The 18,530-nt window shown below is 37.2% G+C and overlaps 1 protein-coding gene across 8 annotated transcripts in view; it reads right to left on the bottom strand.

Moving 5' to 3' along the window:
- PRKAA1 (protein kinase, AMP-activated, alpha 1 catalytic subunit) overlaps window positions 1–18,530 on the bottom strand; it is a 91,028-nt gene that overhangs the window by 2,447 nt on the left and 70,051 nt on the right. For all 8 annotated transcript variants that reach the window (XM_010585798.1, XM_010585799.1, XM_010585800.1 and 5 more), the window contains one exon: window positions 7,641–7,772. In XM_010585798.1, the coding sequence (XP_010584100.1) occupies window positions 7,641–7,772 (132 nt within the window). The remainder of the gene's footprint in view (window positions 1–7,640; window positions 7,773–18,530) is intronic.

The raw sequence follows: 18,530 nt of genomic DNA, 5'->3' as shown, positions 1-18,530 counted from the left end.
AGAAATACAGAAAAAGGATGACTGGGATTTAAAATATCACTAATATTGCTGCTTTTAAATTAGCATGTAGTCATTTCACATACAGACCTAATACTACTGTAATCCTAGCCCTGTGATAAGCAGTTTCTGTAACAGGTTTGTCGTTGCAAACACACTTACCTGAACAGTCAAAAGTGGACAAATAAACTCCCAACTTGGAGCATTGCTCTAAGAAAGAACTCCTACAATCTTATAAACCATGTAATATTAATACATCTAAGTATAGTTGATACTGTTTCTCCTATCTTTCAGCTCAATTGGGAGAAGTCTCACAAATACAAATACTCAACACATAAGTTAAATATAAAAAACCTGTGACCATCTAATCCAGTAGATGTGATATTCAGCAATGAGAAGAGATTTCTACAGTACTGGAAAAATGCTAGACCAAGAATTACAACTGTATTGTATTTATCATTATATTAACAGTGAAAAGGTCAAGACTGACCTTACACACTCAGACTTATGTATATGTACACACAGGCATGTGTCCACATTTATTACTGTGTGGTCAGTTACGGAAATGGCCACTTGAGTGATTAAACTCTTGTGTGACGATGTACAGAAGCCTTCTTCAGGGTGGGAAAACAGTGATGATAGGGATTTGGATTATATTTGGAAAGAGTTCTAGCAACTCACATATAAAGATTTTAAAGATGTATGAACAACCATCAAATTCCATATTCTGTTGTAATTTATAAATACTTAAAGCATGCAAATTAATTTGAAAAATCAAAACCTTTCATTTGCATTGACTGAAACTGCCAATTCATCCTTCTGCTGGCACAGATTACCATACAAACTCTGCATGACGTGAATTCAGCAGACAAGAGATACAAATCAGATTTAAAAAACACTGATTATGCTATCAGTATTACTGCTGTTGTAATAGGCAGCCTTATAGTTCCAGGAAGAAAAAAAAAAAGCAATATTTTATTATTGGTCCATAGCCAGCTCTGAAGTGTAGGAGCATGCTGAACTTTAAACAGAGGGAGGAGTGCAGTTTAATTCTTGCAAAACGGTGTCATTTTATTCAACTTTGCTAGCTTTTAATTTCCAGGGATAGATGAGCTACAAGTAAACACTAAATGCTCTTTTTTGTACTTCTTTTGAAAACAAAATATAAACAAACCTCATCTGCTTTGAAGCTTTCCATGAAAAAGGCCCCCTAATTAAAACCTGTCTATATAGTTATGTTCATGCACAATAAACAACCTTAAACACAGTAATCAAATATAAGGTAACATTTGGTAAGCTTAGAAGCTGCATTGATGATTCATGCAACACAGCATAAACCGATCATCTTTGTAAATCTATTAGAAAAATATTTTGTGTGACATTTTTATAAATAAGTAATAAAATTTTAAGTGCTGCAAAAGATCAGAGGAATTAATTTTAAAGCAATGTAATACTGAAAAATACAGAACTGTCATCCACATAAAATTTCATGTTGCCACTGTAACTGCTTCCACAGCCATTAACTTCTATTGAGACAGAAGGAAAGAAAATAACAGTGCCACTTTTAATTCTCACTCTGATGGAAATGTAAATCTCCTCCAACTGCCTGTCTGGCATTACAGGAAAACGTGGTGGCACTAGGTAAACCTGGTATTTCTAGCCTTATTTTAAAGGGCAGCTGTGATCTCAGAGACCCTGCATGTAAGGACTATGGGATTTTAAATCAGTATGTAGTCACATATCTGCTTTTGCTTCTGTAGGGAAGAGTACTATGAAATCTACTGCAAGATGTTCTCACTTGCTGATTTACAATATTTGAAGAACTTGTATTTTTGAAATATTTTACGTTTCGTCTCACGATAGGGTATTCTGTAGAAAACAATCTTTCATTTGTACCATAAGCATAATCTCTTCTGCTGGCTTGCAGAGTCTTTAAATGTGAAGGGCTGTTTTGATCAGAGTACACTTTTTATAACATGTTTTTGTAACACATGGATCTAGTAATTATCACTATACAGTGACCCCTAAAACAGGTAAGGGAGCATTTTAAGAGGTTATGCAGTTCACATCTGCCCCCAAGGTTTTTATTAGAGCTTTATGCTACATCTGACAGACACTATCTAACCTATTTCAAAGGATGTCCATCAGTGAAGATACACATACATCTATAAGTAATCTTTTTCTGTGTTTAATGACCCTTAAATATGGATTTTATTACTATTATTATTATTATTATTTTTATAGCATCCAACATTATATTTGGGGGTACTGGTGGATGAAAAGCCTGACATGAGCTGGCAATGTGCGCTCGCAGCCCAGAAAGCCAACCGTATCCTGGGCTGCTTCAAAAGAAGCTTGACCAGCAGGTCCAGGGAGGTGATTCTGCCCCTCTGCTCCACTCTGGTGAGACCCCACCTGCAGTACTGCGTTCAGCTCTGGGATCCCCAACACAAGGAGGACATGGACCTGTTGGAGCGAGTCCAGAGGGGGGCCATGAAGATGATCAGAGGGCTGGAACACCTCTCCTATGAGGACAGGCTGAGAGAGTTGGGGTTGTTCAGCCTGGAGAAGAGAAGGCTCTGGGGAGACCTTATTGTGGCCTTTCAGTACTTGCAGTGGGCTTATAAGAAAGACAGGGACAAACTTTTGAGTAGAGCCTGCAGCGATAGAACAAGGGGTAATGCTTTTAAACTAAAAGAGGGTAGATTCAGACTAGATAGAAGGAAGAAATTTTTTCCTTTCTGAGAGGTGGTAGATACCCCATCCCAGGAAACATTCAAGGTCAGGTTGGACGGGGCTCTGACCAACCTGGTCTAGTTGAAGATGTCCCTGCTCATTGCAGGGGTGGATGGACAAGATGACCTTTAAAGGTCCCTTCCAACCCAAACCATTCTATGACAATATTTTATTGGAAATTAAATCTTATTTCTCGTACTACTCACCATGATCATAAATAACTAATCTTTATAGAAACCTTTAGCATAGAGATGCTCATGAAATTTTAGTATATTTAAAGACTCCTCATTACATTTATTTAAACAAACAAACAAAAAACCCCAAAACAAACCCACAAACAATACTTTCAGATACTTTCACTCTAGTTCAATAGTTTATATGATATAATATGAATGGTAAACGTCTTCTCTATTTTAACTTTAAACTGCCAGGCTAAATTTTTCTATGTAACTTTTCAGTTGGGATTATTTCTTCTTTTCAATAAAAATTTTCTCTGGTAATTTCTTTTCAGCAAAAATAATTCTGTCTTCAAAAAAATGAGGTGAACGCTTAATATTTTCAGTTCTTATGTTTACAAAACCATTTTATTCAAAGTTTCTGGTGCTCTCATGTTTTGGAGAAAAGACTTGAAATATAGGAGGCAATTTTCCAGATGTGAAAGACTATTTTTGCCTCACATCTATTGGAATTTGGTCAAGTTATAAACCCGTAAAAGTCTTTGTTCCCATTTGGTAGACATCTGTGAGACTATACTAGCTTAATTCTCCTGTGCTGGAGGTTCTCCACTGCAGAGAATTTATGCAGCGCAGATGAAGATGCATCACTCCCAGGGGTGACTCAGCACACGTCCTCCCTGGGGCGCAGTGGCCAATATGTGCCTGAGCCTGGAGGTATGAGAACAGGAATGTAATGGCCTGTGGCAACTGACAGAAAAAGATCTCCTCAGTTTTTTCGGCCCCTGGCATGCATCTCTGTACAGACCAGAGTTTCAGAAAATTTCCCATCAGCCACTGTGTGAATTTTTAAAATTGCATTGCCTCTTTTCCTTTTCATTTATGCACATAGGAAGAATAAGTATCAACTATACTAATATAATGATAAAGTTAAATATTCCATCACTATAAAATAATTCACGCATTTTGTTGTGCTTAGAAGGAAGATTGCCACAGCAGTGTAATTAAATATTTTAATCTCATATACATCTATAAAAATAAAATCTGAGTTATTTATCCCCTCAAGTTGACAGGAACACAATCTGAAGCACAGACTTGATTGCCTTTCAACAGAAAGCCAACCATCAGTTTCCTTTGGATTACCAAAATCTTTGTTTCTACACACTTATTTTAGTAACATTTTGAAAAACTCTCAAATTCAGAATGCTATGGTAATTAGCTGGATTCCAATAAAATGCAGTAATTCCTCTCTTTACTAGTACATAATTCCCCTCCTTACATAAAAGACCTAAAACTATTTCTTTCAAGAGAACCAAAAGAAAAGGGCTGATCTGAGGATTCATATTGTCAAGGCTTGATTCCTTTTACAAAACGTAGCATCACACTTAAAAGACTGCTAAGCCACGTCCTTCAAAACTTCAAACAAAAAGCATGCACCGTTGGTTCATATTTACACATCTGCCCAGTTAACTTTGCAATCTCCGGTACTTCAGATTCGACACAGAGGCCCCAGCCCACAACAGGGTAAGCTTAAATCACAGAATGGTTGAGGTTGGCTGGGACCTTCACAGGTCATCTGGGCCACCACCCTGCTCAAGCAGGGCCACCCAGAGCTGGTTGCCCATGACCACATCCAGACGCCTTATGAACCTCTCCAAGGTGGGAGACTCAAGTCACTTTCAGTTGGTCTTTTTTTTTTTTTTTTTTTAAATGCTGCTTTTGTTTTGTTTTGGGTTTTTTTTGTTTTCTTGTTTAATGAAAGTGTGGGGCTTACTCTGGCTCATGGGAAGAATTGTTCTAATGAAGGTATCAGCGTGAAATTGTTACTGCTTAAGCTGTCATCACCAATACAGTAAATATAATTTGTAAAAAAAAAAAACCATTTACAATTAAATGAGAGAAATATTGCTAGCCTGACTGCATTTCTACAGTGTTTACACTCACATTGCAAAGTTTACTTGGGTGTGCTCTTGCAAGTTGATTTGTAGAATTTACAGAATTCTATACAGAAATAAAGTTCTGCCTGCTCACATTTAAGTATTACTGCTGAATTACGCTATTTAGTAAATTCAGAAAAAAGAGCAAACAGCTTTTGTAAAAGCTAAATAAAAAGGGGCTAATTTATCTCTTTCTGTCACAAGTTTGACAAAAGCAAACCAAAACAAATCTTTCTTTGTTTGGAAGAAATGAGTGTATTATGCAGCTTGTAATATAAATCAGGTTTGTTTGGAAGCTGTATTTTAGACCTGGGAAACTTGAAATTAAAATACAGTAATTGTTTTTTCCCAAGGAAAAGTGCATCATTCATTATGAAGTAATAAAAATATTTACAACAGATCATTTGACAGGATGTGGGTAGTGAAGACAGACATTGGTGGGGGACAAATGAAACAAAGAAACAGAAGCTACTCTTGAGAAGGGTAGTAATTCCCAAATCTCAAACATTACTAAAAAGCCATGACATTTATGCTTTATAAATTTTTCTTTGTAAAAAGTATAATGCAGTAAAAAATCAGAAAATCGTGGTAATGAAAGGCTAATGGGAAAAAGATAATTAAAACTTAGATCACCTGGTCAAGAAGCCTCCACAGATCCAGTAATTCTGAAATCATTTAACCTTTTAAGACTCCTCCAGTCTTAACCTTTTAAGATTCCTTAAAAAATGCTTGGTGAAAAAATTAATTATGAACATTACCCGCATTTTAGAGTAACTCCCCAAGTTCTTCTCTGTATGTGAGAACACATTCATCAGAAGACAGTGCAATACAGAAAGGCAAAAAAGTAAAAACACCGAGTTCTAAAGCACTGGATACACCAGCAGGAGCTTACCCACCCCTGGGCTCCCTTCTCGGAGACAGACAAAAACATTAAGAGGGCAAACTACCTGGTGGTAACTCCTCCTCCCTCTCTCTTCACAGACAGTAAGGTCAATATAAACAATTACAGGAGCACCTATAGTAGTGTTTTGTTTCAGATGAATAATGTGCTTTGATGCAAATCCCTAATTGTTCTGACTTAAAATGCTTTGGTTTGTATCATGGAATAGTCTCAGGCTACATAAACTAGATTCCTTTCTGATAAAGCTCAACAATGCATTCCAAGAGAACACCTGAAGTGCTACTCTGAAGTAAAATGAATATAATGTGAACACTGGGTGCCCAGAACTATTAACTGAAGATATCCATTCCTATTGGTGTGATGTGACTTGCCAATGTAGACAAAGCTTGTAGGATCTGGTGAGCAGACCTGGTGGTGTAACTAGTATGGGAATACCAATATCTATAATTCACATTACAGTAACTGTAGCAGTTTTTATACAATAAGCAGCATCAGTTACCTAGGATCCTTGCAGGAAATAAAACTTTGAATTTCCTGAGACTAATACATTAAAAAAATCTCAGACATAATTTACAGCGACAAATTCAGACACTTAAAAGGAAAAAAAAAAAAAGATTTATAGATAGTAGATCCAGACAGGACAGACCATCTACACCACAAAAGCCATGGAATGTCACCAGTTATGTGATGCAGATATGCATGGATTTATATAAAATATTTCATATTATGATACTGCAACAACAGAAGGTAGCACACAACACACCTGCAACACACAGCTTTTCTTATGTTATTCTCATCATTTGGTTTTGGTTTTTTTTTTTTTTGGTTGGTTGGTTTTTTTAAATACTGGTCCCTACTACTTTTTAAAAAAAAAACCTGATTTTGCATGATCTCTTAGTGTCCCTCAAAAAAATCTTAATTATTTTTTTATTCTTGAAATTTTTCAACCCAAACATTGTAACTTTGCAAAAACACTCTAACATGAAAATTATTTGTATCAAACCAGCACACAGCTACTTCTATTAGAAATAAAATAAAACCATTATCTTTTTTTATCTGAGAGCTCACAATGAATTATTTTTCTAGTGGTCTTTTGTGAACATGTCTGAATTAAAAAGTTCACTCACTATGTTTCTGCACTAACCAGCAGAAAACTATTACACAATATTTGTTACATTATTAACAGGTGCCTAGTCTGTAGGTGGAGGGTGACCTGACATGGAGCAAGAGTCTCCCTTTGTATTACATCATATAGCCAAGACAGCACGATGGCATACAGTAGCAGCTAGAGAAAAGATGCACTTCAGCTACTGCAGAGCATTCCAGCCTTTTTGCTATCTTATGAAGAAAAGAAGCAACTTCAGCCACCAGCTGGGGTCAAGGAGCCAGAGGAAAGCATGAATGAGTATACAGGATTTGCTGCACCTGAAGCAGGGGAGTAGGAGAGAGGGAAAACAAGATACTAGAATTTTATTAGCAGGCATGTATAAAACTAAGCCAGAATATCAACTGGGACTTCACATTACCTTCACCTTTAAACTATGGTGATCTGTGCTGTAGCAGTGCAGTACCCAGAATGCAGTATGTGCAGTTATGTCAACATAATTATTCTATTGCATAAAGCCACCACGTAAATATAGTATATAACACAAAAGGCTTTGAGCTAGGCAGGTCTTCCACAAGCCCAGCAACAAAACCACACAGGGAAACATTTGTGAAAAACAACGAAGTAGAGGGAATACTGGAGATAAATAACAACCACCTTTTTCCTTGCCTACTTTCAGGTTACATAAAGATACTCAGCTACCTTGCTATTTCTGTACTTTCATTCTCTCAGACATAATTCAGAGGATGTGGTTTACAAGTTCAGCGTATTAATGTTGTTTGTTTTCCTACCAGTGCTATCTCTCCTAATCCAAGCTGGGCACGTCCCAAAGTCTGCCAGGCATCCCAGGAACGTGGGTTTCTCTGGACAGCCATTTCTGCTGCATGCACTGCTGGGAACATTTCATGTAAAGACATCAGGACCTATGACAGAAAAAGAAAAATAAGGGAAATAAGAATAAGCAAAATTGAAAACAGATTTAAGTTTTCTAGGATTACCCAGGCAACAACCATTGTTTGAATAACTAAGGACAGGTTCCTCTTACCTAGCTTTTTCTAGTTTAAAAGTTAGTTGTCTAATCTCAGATAGTCATCCAGACTCATTCCATAGCCCATGGAGAGAAACAGGCATGCTAGAGAATGATTCATCTGAATTATTTAAGCAACAGAAGTAAATTAAATGCTTCTGAAGGTGTCCCTCCCTCTCCCTTCCTCCCTACAAACCCTACACTCTTTAAAAGCATAACAGAATACACCGAAGGACAAACACATTCAGAATTCAACACAATAAATAAGCAAGTATTGTTGAAAAACTCCTGAGTTGTACTTTTTCTTTTTAATATCAGACTGGAATCTACCAAATACAGTTGCAGTGCACATGATATAATTATAGAAACAATCCCTGTAACTGAGCATGGAAACAGCTCTTAACAATGACTGCTGTATTTGGAGAGTAAGCATTCTGCAATAGCAAAGCCTAACTTAGACATGAAGTCACCTACAATGAAAAAAAAAAAAAAGTGGTTTCTGAATGTGGAAATCTCTTTTACTCAGCAGTACAGGTTAGTGTCAGCCTGTTACCATAGTATTCTACTCCTTGCATCAAATCTCCATAACTAAGCCTATAAATCATAGTTAACAATACATAACATGGCTCAAAGCTTGCCTTATTTTTCCAAGACCACCATGAGATTGGCACATTACCTGAAGACCTGCATCACTCTGAGATCATTATTTAGACACCCACATGCTATGGTGATAGATACCAGTATAAGAAACAAATGACAACCGCATTCCTACAGTATGATGAGAATGTCAACCACAAGAGTAAGACTCATGTGTGGGCAACCACTTTCATCCCAACTAACCCGCAAGTATGATGAATAATATTAGAACATATTAGGACTATTACTGAAGTTCAAAAAGCATTTACTTAAGCTTACTGTTCTATGGTATAGTAAATAGACAAATATGAGTGTGGAGTAGAGGAGGATTCAAATGCAGTATTCTTGAGTATTTAATTAATATAAAGTACTTGCACAGCACTGGGGTGAGTACAGTATAAAAAATTAGTTTTACTACAGTAAGTAATCATGTACCCAAGAAACACATGAAGCATAGCTTCCGATACACCCTTTGGATCCATGCTCCTGCTGTTTTTTCTAAAGACTGGTCCCATGGCTTCTCTTTAATTCCATTTAATAGGTTGTACACTGGAATTTAGAAGTACCTAGAAATCTTTAAAAAACAATCCACAGCTGTATATCCTGTCATTTTGCCTTTTTTACTCAATAGTTCTCAATGACTGTGCTTTGTAAGCAAAGTTTGTAATGAATACTGTGGATTTTTCCAAAACTTTCAGTTTCAGTGCAATTTCTCTTATCTGCAGCAGATAAGCAACGTGAATTGAATCAAATTGTTACTAGTGGATAAGTGTACGTTCTACCAAGTTTAAGTGATTGCACATCCATCAGCTAGCTTTTACATTAATCTCTTAATGTGTTTATTCTCATAAGAGAAAACAAATCCAAGTATACACTCACCTGAACATTTTTACGCATCCTGAGTATTCAGTATTTCCTACCAGCACTTCCTACTGCAACACAATTCCAGAACAGCTACATAGGTATTTAGAAAATCTTTTGTAGTTTTTAATGAATTTTACTGCTTTGTTTACTGAATTGTGACCTCGCTAATAAAAGACAATTACTTCACTTTCATCTGTTTATGACTGTTGTGTGTACTAATTTAGACAGCTGCTTTAAAAAAGCTGTTCCAGATTACAGTGGTAATTACTGTGCTCCTAGTAACTGTGGCATCAGTTTCTCAAGCTACATTCAAACAAATACAAATTTGAATGCATATATTTTGTCCAGCACAGGTGTTTTTTTTCAGATATTAGTAAAATGACTCAGCTGTACAGTCATTATAAAAGAATAAACTTATTAATGTACACTTTTCCCACACTTTTTTTTCAGGTGAAGAGATCATCAAAATGAACATACAACGGCAGACCTGAATGTGTGAAGCCTTGTCTTGGGTTACTCTACCTGTGATATTATTATCAGATTAATAAAATACCTCTGCATGCTAGATACCACTGCTACTTGAAAACTGAACCAGCAAACACTTGGTTATTCTACATCTGGAAAGTCATGTTGAAAAAGGAATAAACCACCACCAGCATAAAGTTTTCTTCTGCATAGATTTGACAAGAGGTGTTCAGTCCTTTTACTGGGGCACGCCACACGGCCAAGACAAAACCAGACAGGAACCACATCTGCTGTAGCCTCCTTTGTCATACAACATGCCAGTCACATGCTCAACATGCAGCCACATCAAGCAAAATCTATGTGTATATACACATCATCCCCCAGTGACACGCAGTCCAGTGTGGTCTCCATTTCACTAATATGTTAAGTACCTAAAGGGTTATTATCACCCCTTACACGTGTGCCCCTTAGAGTGTGTCCAAAAAGGGGAAGCAACAGCCAGGTAGTAGATCACGGGAATTATAGCGGCTGCCTTTATTGAAGCATAGATTTCTCATCCTGAACTAGCTTAACATATCAGTCTAACAAAACCCCACAATCATACTTCTAATTCCATAGATAGCATTTCATGCACAACATATACTTCAACATTTATACATACTTGAGTAATGTAATAATCTTGAGTTCTGCATGACAATATAAGATGTGAGGCTTATTTTCAAGGATGCAGCTACTCTGAAATACTACTTTCATTGCATTTCAAATCTTCTTGTACAACTCATCTCTAGTTTAACCATACCTAGAACTGAACTCCTTGCCTCCCTCCCAAATCATCTTTCTTTTACCTGTTGCGCTGTCATTATCATGACAGTATAATTTTTAATTTTCTCTTCCTTCACGTAAATTTAGTCTATATTTATGGCTTGTATAAGAGCAAGGTTAATTTGCTATCTGCAAAACTCTTTCCATTGTCTTGATTATGTTCTCTTTATTGTTGGTTTCCTTGATCCCTACATATCACACCATAATGGAGCAAAGTCCATCTGACTTAAAAAATTAGACACTCAATGAATGTTTTGTTCAAAGTCTTACTCCCACCTTCTACCATATACAACTCGATCTTCTTCTCTTGTTTTAAGAATCTATTTTATTTGTTTCCTTTTATTTTCCTCTTTTTGACTAAGTTACTCTTATTTGCTCCAACTTGGCATCAGCATAATGGTCTATTTTTCTGCTTCTTACAAAGGTGCCCCCAGGTCTTCTTTCATGTCAGCCCATATGCTTGAAATACTTGAGCTGATCAGAAAACTATTATCTTTTCATTCAGATGTGTGACTGAAACATAGAACTGGAAGCCAGTAGCAGTCTCTACACCCAATTTGAGCAGAATGCTTGCTGCTACTCTTTCCTTTGCTCAATTTTATCTCATTGTCACAGTAATTTATTTTCTTTATTAGTTTGGTTACACTTGGACATTTAACTTCAGTAACTGTTTTGAGGACATGGTTTAGTGGGCATGGTGGTGGTGGGTTGACGGTTCAACTTGATGATCTTAGAGGTCTTTTCCAAACTTAATGATTCAACAAAGTTCAACAAGGCCAATGAGGTTCAACAAGGCCAAGTGCCGGGTCCTGCCCTTGGGTCACAACAACCCCATGCAGCGCTACGGGCTTGGGGAAGAGTGGCTGGAAAGCTGCCCAGCAGAGAAAGACCTGGGGGTGCTGGTCGACAGCCGGCTGAATATGAGCCAGCAGTGTGCCCAGGTGGCCAAGAAGGCCAACGGCATCCTGGGCTGTATCAGAAATAGTGTGGCCAGCAGGAGCAGGGAGGTGGTTGTTGCCCTGTACTGGGCACTGGTGAGGCCGCACCTGGAGTCCTGTGTTCAGTTTTGGGCCCCTCACTACAGGAAAGACATGGAGGTGCTGGAGCGTGTCCAGAGAAGGGCAACCAAGCTGGTGAGGGGCCTGGAGCACAAGTCTTGTGAGGAGCGGCTGAGGGAGCTGGGGCTGTTTAGTCTGGAGAAGAGGAGGCTGAGGGGAAACCAAATCACTCTCTACAACTGCCTGAAGGGGGGTTGTACTGAGGTGGGGGTCGGTCTCTTCTCTCAAGTAACAAGTGATAGGACGAGAGGAAATGGCCTCAAGTTGTGGCAGGGGAGGTTTAGATTGGATATTAGGAAAAATTCCTTCACCGAAAGGGTTATCAGGCATTGGACCAGGCTGCCCAGGGAAGTGGTGGAGTCACCATCCCTGGAAGTGTTCAAAAAACACATAGATGTGGCAGTTCAGGAAATGGTTTAGTGGCCATGGTGGTGTTGGGTTGACAGTTGGATTTGATGATCTTAGAGGTCTTTTCCAACCTAAATTCTACGATTCTATGATGCTAATATATAAAGGGGCCTTATAAGAAAGATGGAGAGAGACTTTTTACCAAGGCCTGTTGTATCAGGAGAAGGGGTAACGGTTTTCATCTAAAAGAGGGTAGATTTAGATTGGATATAAAGCAGAATTTTTTTATAATGAACATGGTGAGATAGATTGCCCAGAGAAGCTGTGGATGCCCCATTCCTGGAAATGTTGAAAGGCAGGTTGGATGGGGCTTTGAGCAACCTAATCCAGTGGAAAATGTCCCTCCCCATGACAGGGGGGGTTGGAACTAGATGATCTTTGAAGGTCCTTTCCAACCCAAATCATTCTACGATTCTATGAAATAGTTATTCTGTAGAAAATAGAATAAATAAAACACACCCCCAAGGATTCCCTCCAAAATAAGCACGTTCTTTGATTTGGTTGAATTCCTTTCAAAAGAGTAAAGTCAACTCCTGTGTGGGGTGTGTTTCTTGTTGGGAGCTCTATTGTACTTAATACAACAAACTCCTGACCCTCTTTTAATCCTTTAGGGACTACTTCAGTACACTTGACTCTAAGCTGCAAGGCATCATCAGCATCAATCCAGACCTGCATACAATTATATTACTTTATCTGTAACGTGGTACAAGCTCTTTTGACCCAAGTTACATTTACACCAATTTCAACGTGGTTTTGGTGGGGGTTTTTTGACAGCAGAGATAATTGTCACCCTTTGCTAGTTACTGCAAAATATTCAGATTACTGGTAAAAACAAAAACAAGCAAGCATAATTCTAAAAAGGTCACAAACCATTACAATAGAGTACTCAGATGTAACATTTCTTTTCTAAACAGATGTTTACTTTTTAGAGAAACTAATTCAGTTGCATTAAGGTATTTTTCAACAACCAGACAAATAGCATGACGTTTCACAGAGGAACTATGTGTCACTGAAAACTCCATTTAAATCCCTCTTCCTCAATGTTTTAGCATCAACTTAAGAGTCTTTAGATGGCCATGCATTCAGAAAAATGCACAAATATAACCTTGTCTTTTGAGAGTATGAAGATATTAAGCTTTTACTTATCAAAATTATGCTGGGGAAAACCTTCATAGAAGAGACAATCTTACCAGCAGAATAGACCTTTAATCTATTTTGAAGCAAGCTATGACAGAAAAGGGCTATTTTGCCAAAATCACCTAAGGTAAAGATGAGGATGCATGTGTTTGCTTATGAACACCCTTTTAAGAGCTGACACACTAAGATTCCATTTCTTTCCTGTTGCTCTTAAGGTAATTTCTCAGATGAATTTTCCTTTGCAAACTTCATTAGCAGGATGGCACTCAAGTTTCACAAGTTTAAGTAATTTCATTGCATATTTTTTTTCCAATTATAGTGACAGCACTTCATTAGAAAACATTCTTAAAACTAATCAAATAATTAGAAAAAAATAATCTTACGAAGCAGAAAAAAATCTCAAGACTCTTGTGCACATATATATTAAAAATGACTAGAGGGAAATGTCTTATAAAGATGTTCAGTAGGTGGATTTTCAGAACTTACTTTATTCCAACATAGACTTACCATTATCACATGCATTAAACCAAAGAAGATCCATGTCTCTACAATGACTTAGTTTAATAGATCTAGCTTTAAAAAAAAAAAAATAAATACATGAGACAGATTAGAAGAATTAGAAGAACTCGGTGGCAAAAACCCAATTAAACATAGCAACTGTCATTGGGAGATGGACCAAGTATTAAAAATCCAGGCAGCAGAATGACCCATCCTGTCCTACCCACAATATTTTGGAAGTGTTATGAATCTGAATAAGTCCTGGTTTTAGATGAGCTCAGTGGCTGGAAGCTAAATCACTATATATAGATACATTCCAAGTCCAGTGAAACTGACCCAATTCCTTCCTCCATCCAGAAACCCATTTCAAAAACACTGATGAATAAAATTCTTCCTACCCATAAGCAGTTTACATTTATCCATGGTGGAAAGTGATTACTATTGCACACACAGCACTGCTTTTTGCTATGTAGCTTTCTGCAGTTTACAACAATGTTTTGATGGTAAACTCTTGTCACTACACCCCAGCTTAAAAAAAAAAAAAGAAGAATCAGCAATTATTAGCTCTTTCGTTATAACTGGGACTTGGGATTGTGAGTCTGGTTAAGTCTTATAAACCTTAAAATTTCTTAAGCAGGAAGAGAGATGGGTGGAAGTTGATATTATCTCTTCACTGACTTCAAGATTAAGAAAAGCTTTAGAAGAGGGGAAATGGAATTATTTGAATATAAGTATGATGGGTTTGGCCTACTAAAAAAAAAAAAAAAAAAGAGAGAGAGACATACATCTCAAATAGCAGCCCTGTTCAGTGAATGCAAATTGAAGATGCAGGGTTGTACAGAAACTAGATCCTCAGAAAGCTGATGACAAACATCCAAAAAGCTTATTAAATGGAGATAAACCTGTTTGTTTACATTTATATTTACTTGTTTCTATAAATACCAGTAAACAACTATATTGTGTACTTTAGGAATCCTGTCAGTTACACAGTGTGTTATCTGAGATCTGAGGTGGAAGTATCACTGGATGAGCAACATGAACCAGGTAAATTCTCAGGACTGCTATAGAATAGCAGAGTGCCTGATTCCCAAGAGTTTGTTATGTATCATAATGTAGTAAGTCCTTCAATATCTTTTCACCAAGAAAGAGTCCCATGTGGTCCAGCATACAAATGTCCAGGCCCAAATTAAAAGATTTTCTCAAAGCCTGTTCCTCCATCTTTGTAATTCAAATCAGCAATAAAATAATCCAGTCAAAGCTTAAGAAACTTAGCCAACAATGAATTTCAAGCACTATTAGTGACCGCATTAATATAGGTAGTCTTCATATACTCCTCTGAATATACTTACAATACTACTTATCTAATACTAGAATCAACACTAGGCTGTTATTGTAGTAGATTGTTTGTTCGGGTAAGATTGTTCTTTTTTTCCTCAACAGAAATATAGAAATGAACTGCTTGCATAAACATTTACTTGCCACTCATTGTTCTTGCAACGGAGAAGCAGTTTAGGCTGGTAATGGAGTATCAAGTACAGACATTGAAGGATCTTGCATGCAAAGAACAGTTTAAGTGCACCCCTAACCTCTCCACACACCACAATAATGTTTTTATATGGATCAAAGAGTAGCTGAGAGCAATGGAAAAAAATATCATCAACTTTTATGGGGTTTTGAAGCAGTTGAGCAATTCCACAATTCCCATGTTTTTCTGGAAACACACTTACTGCAAGTGTCATTGACAACTGGGAACTTTAAACACTATTTCCGCCCTTCAGAAATACTGAAAGACATTTGCCCTACATCTGTTAAAATACATATCTTTAAGAACTTACAATAAATATTTACAGACTCCTACTGTGTCATTAGCATATTTATCTGAGCTGCATATTAAACAACAGGGCATTTAAAATGTTACGTTTTCTGCTGAGAAAGGAAATACTAATGAACTGGGAAACTGCCATATAACCCAACATAAGATAATCTTAATAAATGTAGCAGGATATATAGATATTCAAGCCTATGCAAAATACTCCATCCACTGTTAATTCTCAAAAGAATTTACTTCATGAGGAGACTTTTCCACACTGAAAGAAAATTAGTATAGATCATAAAGAATCTTTGCGTATCGCACAAAGTCATTCTTAACATTAATCACCTCCTCTAGTATGACTCACATACCAAGATAGTCAGATTTCCATAGGCTCAATGCTGGTCAAGCCCTTGCTGAAGTTGGTGTACAGTTCTTCCAAATCTGGAGCTAACAAAACTTTCTCATTTAGCTACACAATAATAGCTGCAGTATTTGTGCTGGTATGGTGGATTGGAATAACGTAGTCAGCTCTAAGACTGTATCATTTAAATATTAACCACAATATTTTTGGAATGAATTACGTGTTCCTATTTTGGCAAAAATGGATTTTTACAGCTCACATTAGTGCCTTTGAAAGTAGAAAGGTATCAAATTACACGTTATACTAATCAGCTTCCAGTAAGCATAAGTCATACTGCATAAAACATCTGTAATAATTATTTACGTGTACTAAAGAGATGTTACCAATTTAAATATTAGAGGTTTTGTTAAAAAGATTCAGGAAATAATTTTATAAATGCCTATTTTGTAGATAAACTTTTCTTGTGTTCTCATTCACAGTATAACAGAAGTGTTATGCAATATCAGAAAGTGAAACCAAAGAGAAACAGTCCAACTGCCCAGCACTGCTCTTCTCTTCAGGAAAGGAAGCAAAGGCATGGTGGAAGCAGAGGCCCGAGTTCCTTTATTCTTTCAGCTTTCATTACTCTCCAATGGTTTCATTAGACAGGCAAAGATATTTTACAAGATTAATCAGAGTCACACAGCTGGTTTCTCAGCTTCTCCTGGTCAGCAGAAAAGCTGTGTGCCTTATTCCTCCAACCTACCTTTGCCATTTAGCCAAAATACAAGAACTGGGGTGCCGAGTAAGCAACTACCGCTCAGTATTAGGTATTGCAGCTGGAGCACTGATTGAAGGATGTTGTAGTAAGTATCCATTTGGGTAAGTCACTGCATTATAGTTCAGATCCTGGTAAGCTAACGTAATTCCCTGTTCTCCTGTTGTTTCCTCTGTGAAAATATTTTAGTCTAATTTCAGTTGAGTACTTTTGGAGAGCTAGCTTAATTCCTGCATTCAAATAAGACCATAATAAATAACTGTTACAAATGAGCTATTCACTAATTTGTCCCACTGAGCATAACTGTCCTTTTCAACAGCTTTCTCTGACTTTAAGTTAAAAAAAAAGAAATTCTAATTGCATAATAAAGGCTCCTTCAAAAATACCCTGGTGTTAAGGAGCCAGTATCAGAGCACATGAACCATATCTTTCCATCCTAGAAATGGACATTTCTAGAAGAAATCCTACTAGGTGGTCTGTTTTATTCAAAACAGAGTCAAATCTTTAAACGCTAGTAAAAAAAAAACTATAGGACCCATACCATTTTCATATCTTAAAAAAAATTCTTTACTAGTGGACTTAAAAATTAAATGTACAAATGAACAGCTACATAAGTTAACAACCTTTACAGCAACCTGGAAAGCTGCTGATTAAAGCAGAAGTGTATTATTCTGTCTCTTCCAATAGTGCATAATTAAGATTTAGAACTCCTTGGCACATAGCTCTGCAGATGCTGAAAGTTTACATGAGAGCAGAAAGCAATGAGACAAATTTGTTGAAGAAAAATCTTTCAAGCACTTCTCAGCACAGACAAGTCCCAGGCCCAAGGCTTGCTGGAGGCTGGGAAAAGTATCATGAGGGACGTACTGCTACATGCTTGTACCATTTGTATGACTCTTTCTCAGGCATCAACTGCTGGAAGTTGTCAGGATACTAAGCTAGACAGATCTTTCCTTTAAGCTAGCATTGATGTAAAGGCATCCAAATACAAGTAAATATTCAATGGAGGTTTACATGTCTAAGATGTTTTGTTACCGTAGAACGCTAGAAGCATGCAGGAGTCAAGCACCTAAATAATGTATAGATCCGATCCTAACCATGCCCAAATTAAGAGAAAGTACCACTGCAGAATTTCCACAAGGTTTGAACAACATGCATGAAGAGATCTTGGGTTTTCTTCCTAAAAAGATATATGCCTCGTGTTTTAGAAGTTAGGAAGAAATATTGACTACAAATCTAGCCAGGTAAGAAAGCGAGGAGAACAAATGCCCGCTTTTCAGCATCCTGTAGGATACACAATGAGAGAACTGCACTAGAAAAATTCAGCAATTTAAAGTAAAAACAATTACTACCTCTATTACGAACACCATTCAAATTAACGCACCAAGTCAGAAATCAACCCTTCATACGCACCCCTCCCCGAGTCTTTCCTAACAGTCTGTCTGGATCCCTTGCATACATAGGATATGTTGACAAAACAATCCAACAACACACTTCTCCCAAAATAATTCAGAAATAAAAACTTTTAAAGCCAGAAAGTATTTCTCAAACCAAATGCAAAATCAACTAAGACCTAAACCTTCTGCAGCTATATAAAATGAAAGCCTCCTTCAGCATTACTGTATTGAAATGAGCTTATGATTATTCCATTAATTCTTTTGCAGAATTAAACTTTCTTCACTTCCCAGAGAACACGATTGTGAAGCCATGTGATAGCATCCAGAAAAAAAACAGAGCAGTCACCACACCTTGGGAAATAGCCAGCTTTGCTTCTTGGGTTTTGTTGGGGTTTTGGAGAGGGCGTGGGGGTGAGGGGCGGGTTGGGTTTGGGGTTT

Source organism: Haliaeetus leucocephalus, unplaced genomic scaffold (assembly GCF_000737465.1).
Source record: "Haliaeetus leucocephalus isolate CR32 unplaced genomic scaffold, Haliaeetus_leucocephalus-4.0 Scaffold120, whole genome shotgun sequence".
Taxonomy (NCBI): domain Eukaryota; kingdom Metazoa; phylum Chordata; class Aves; order Accipitriformes; family Accipitridae; genus Haliaeetus; species Haliaeetus leucocephalus.
This window is presented reverse-complemented; position numbering and strand designations above follow the sequence as displayed.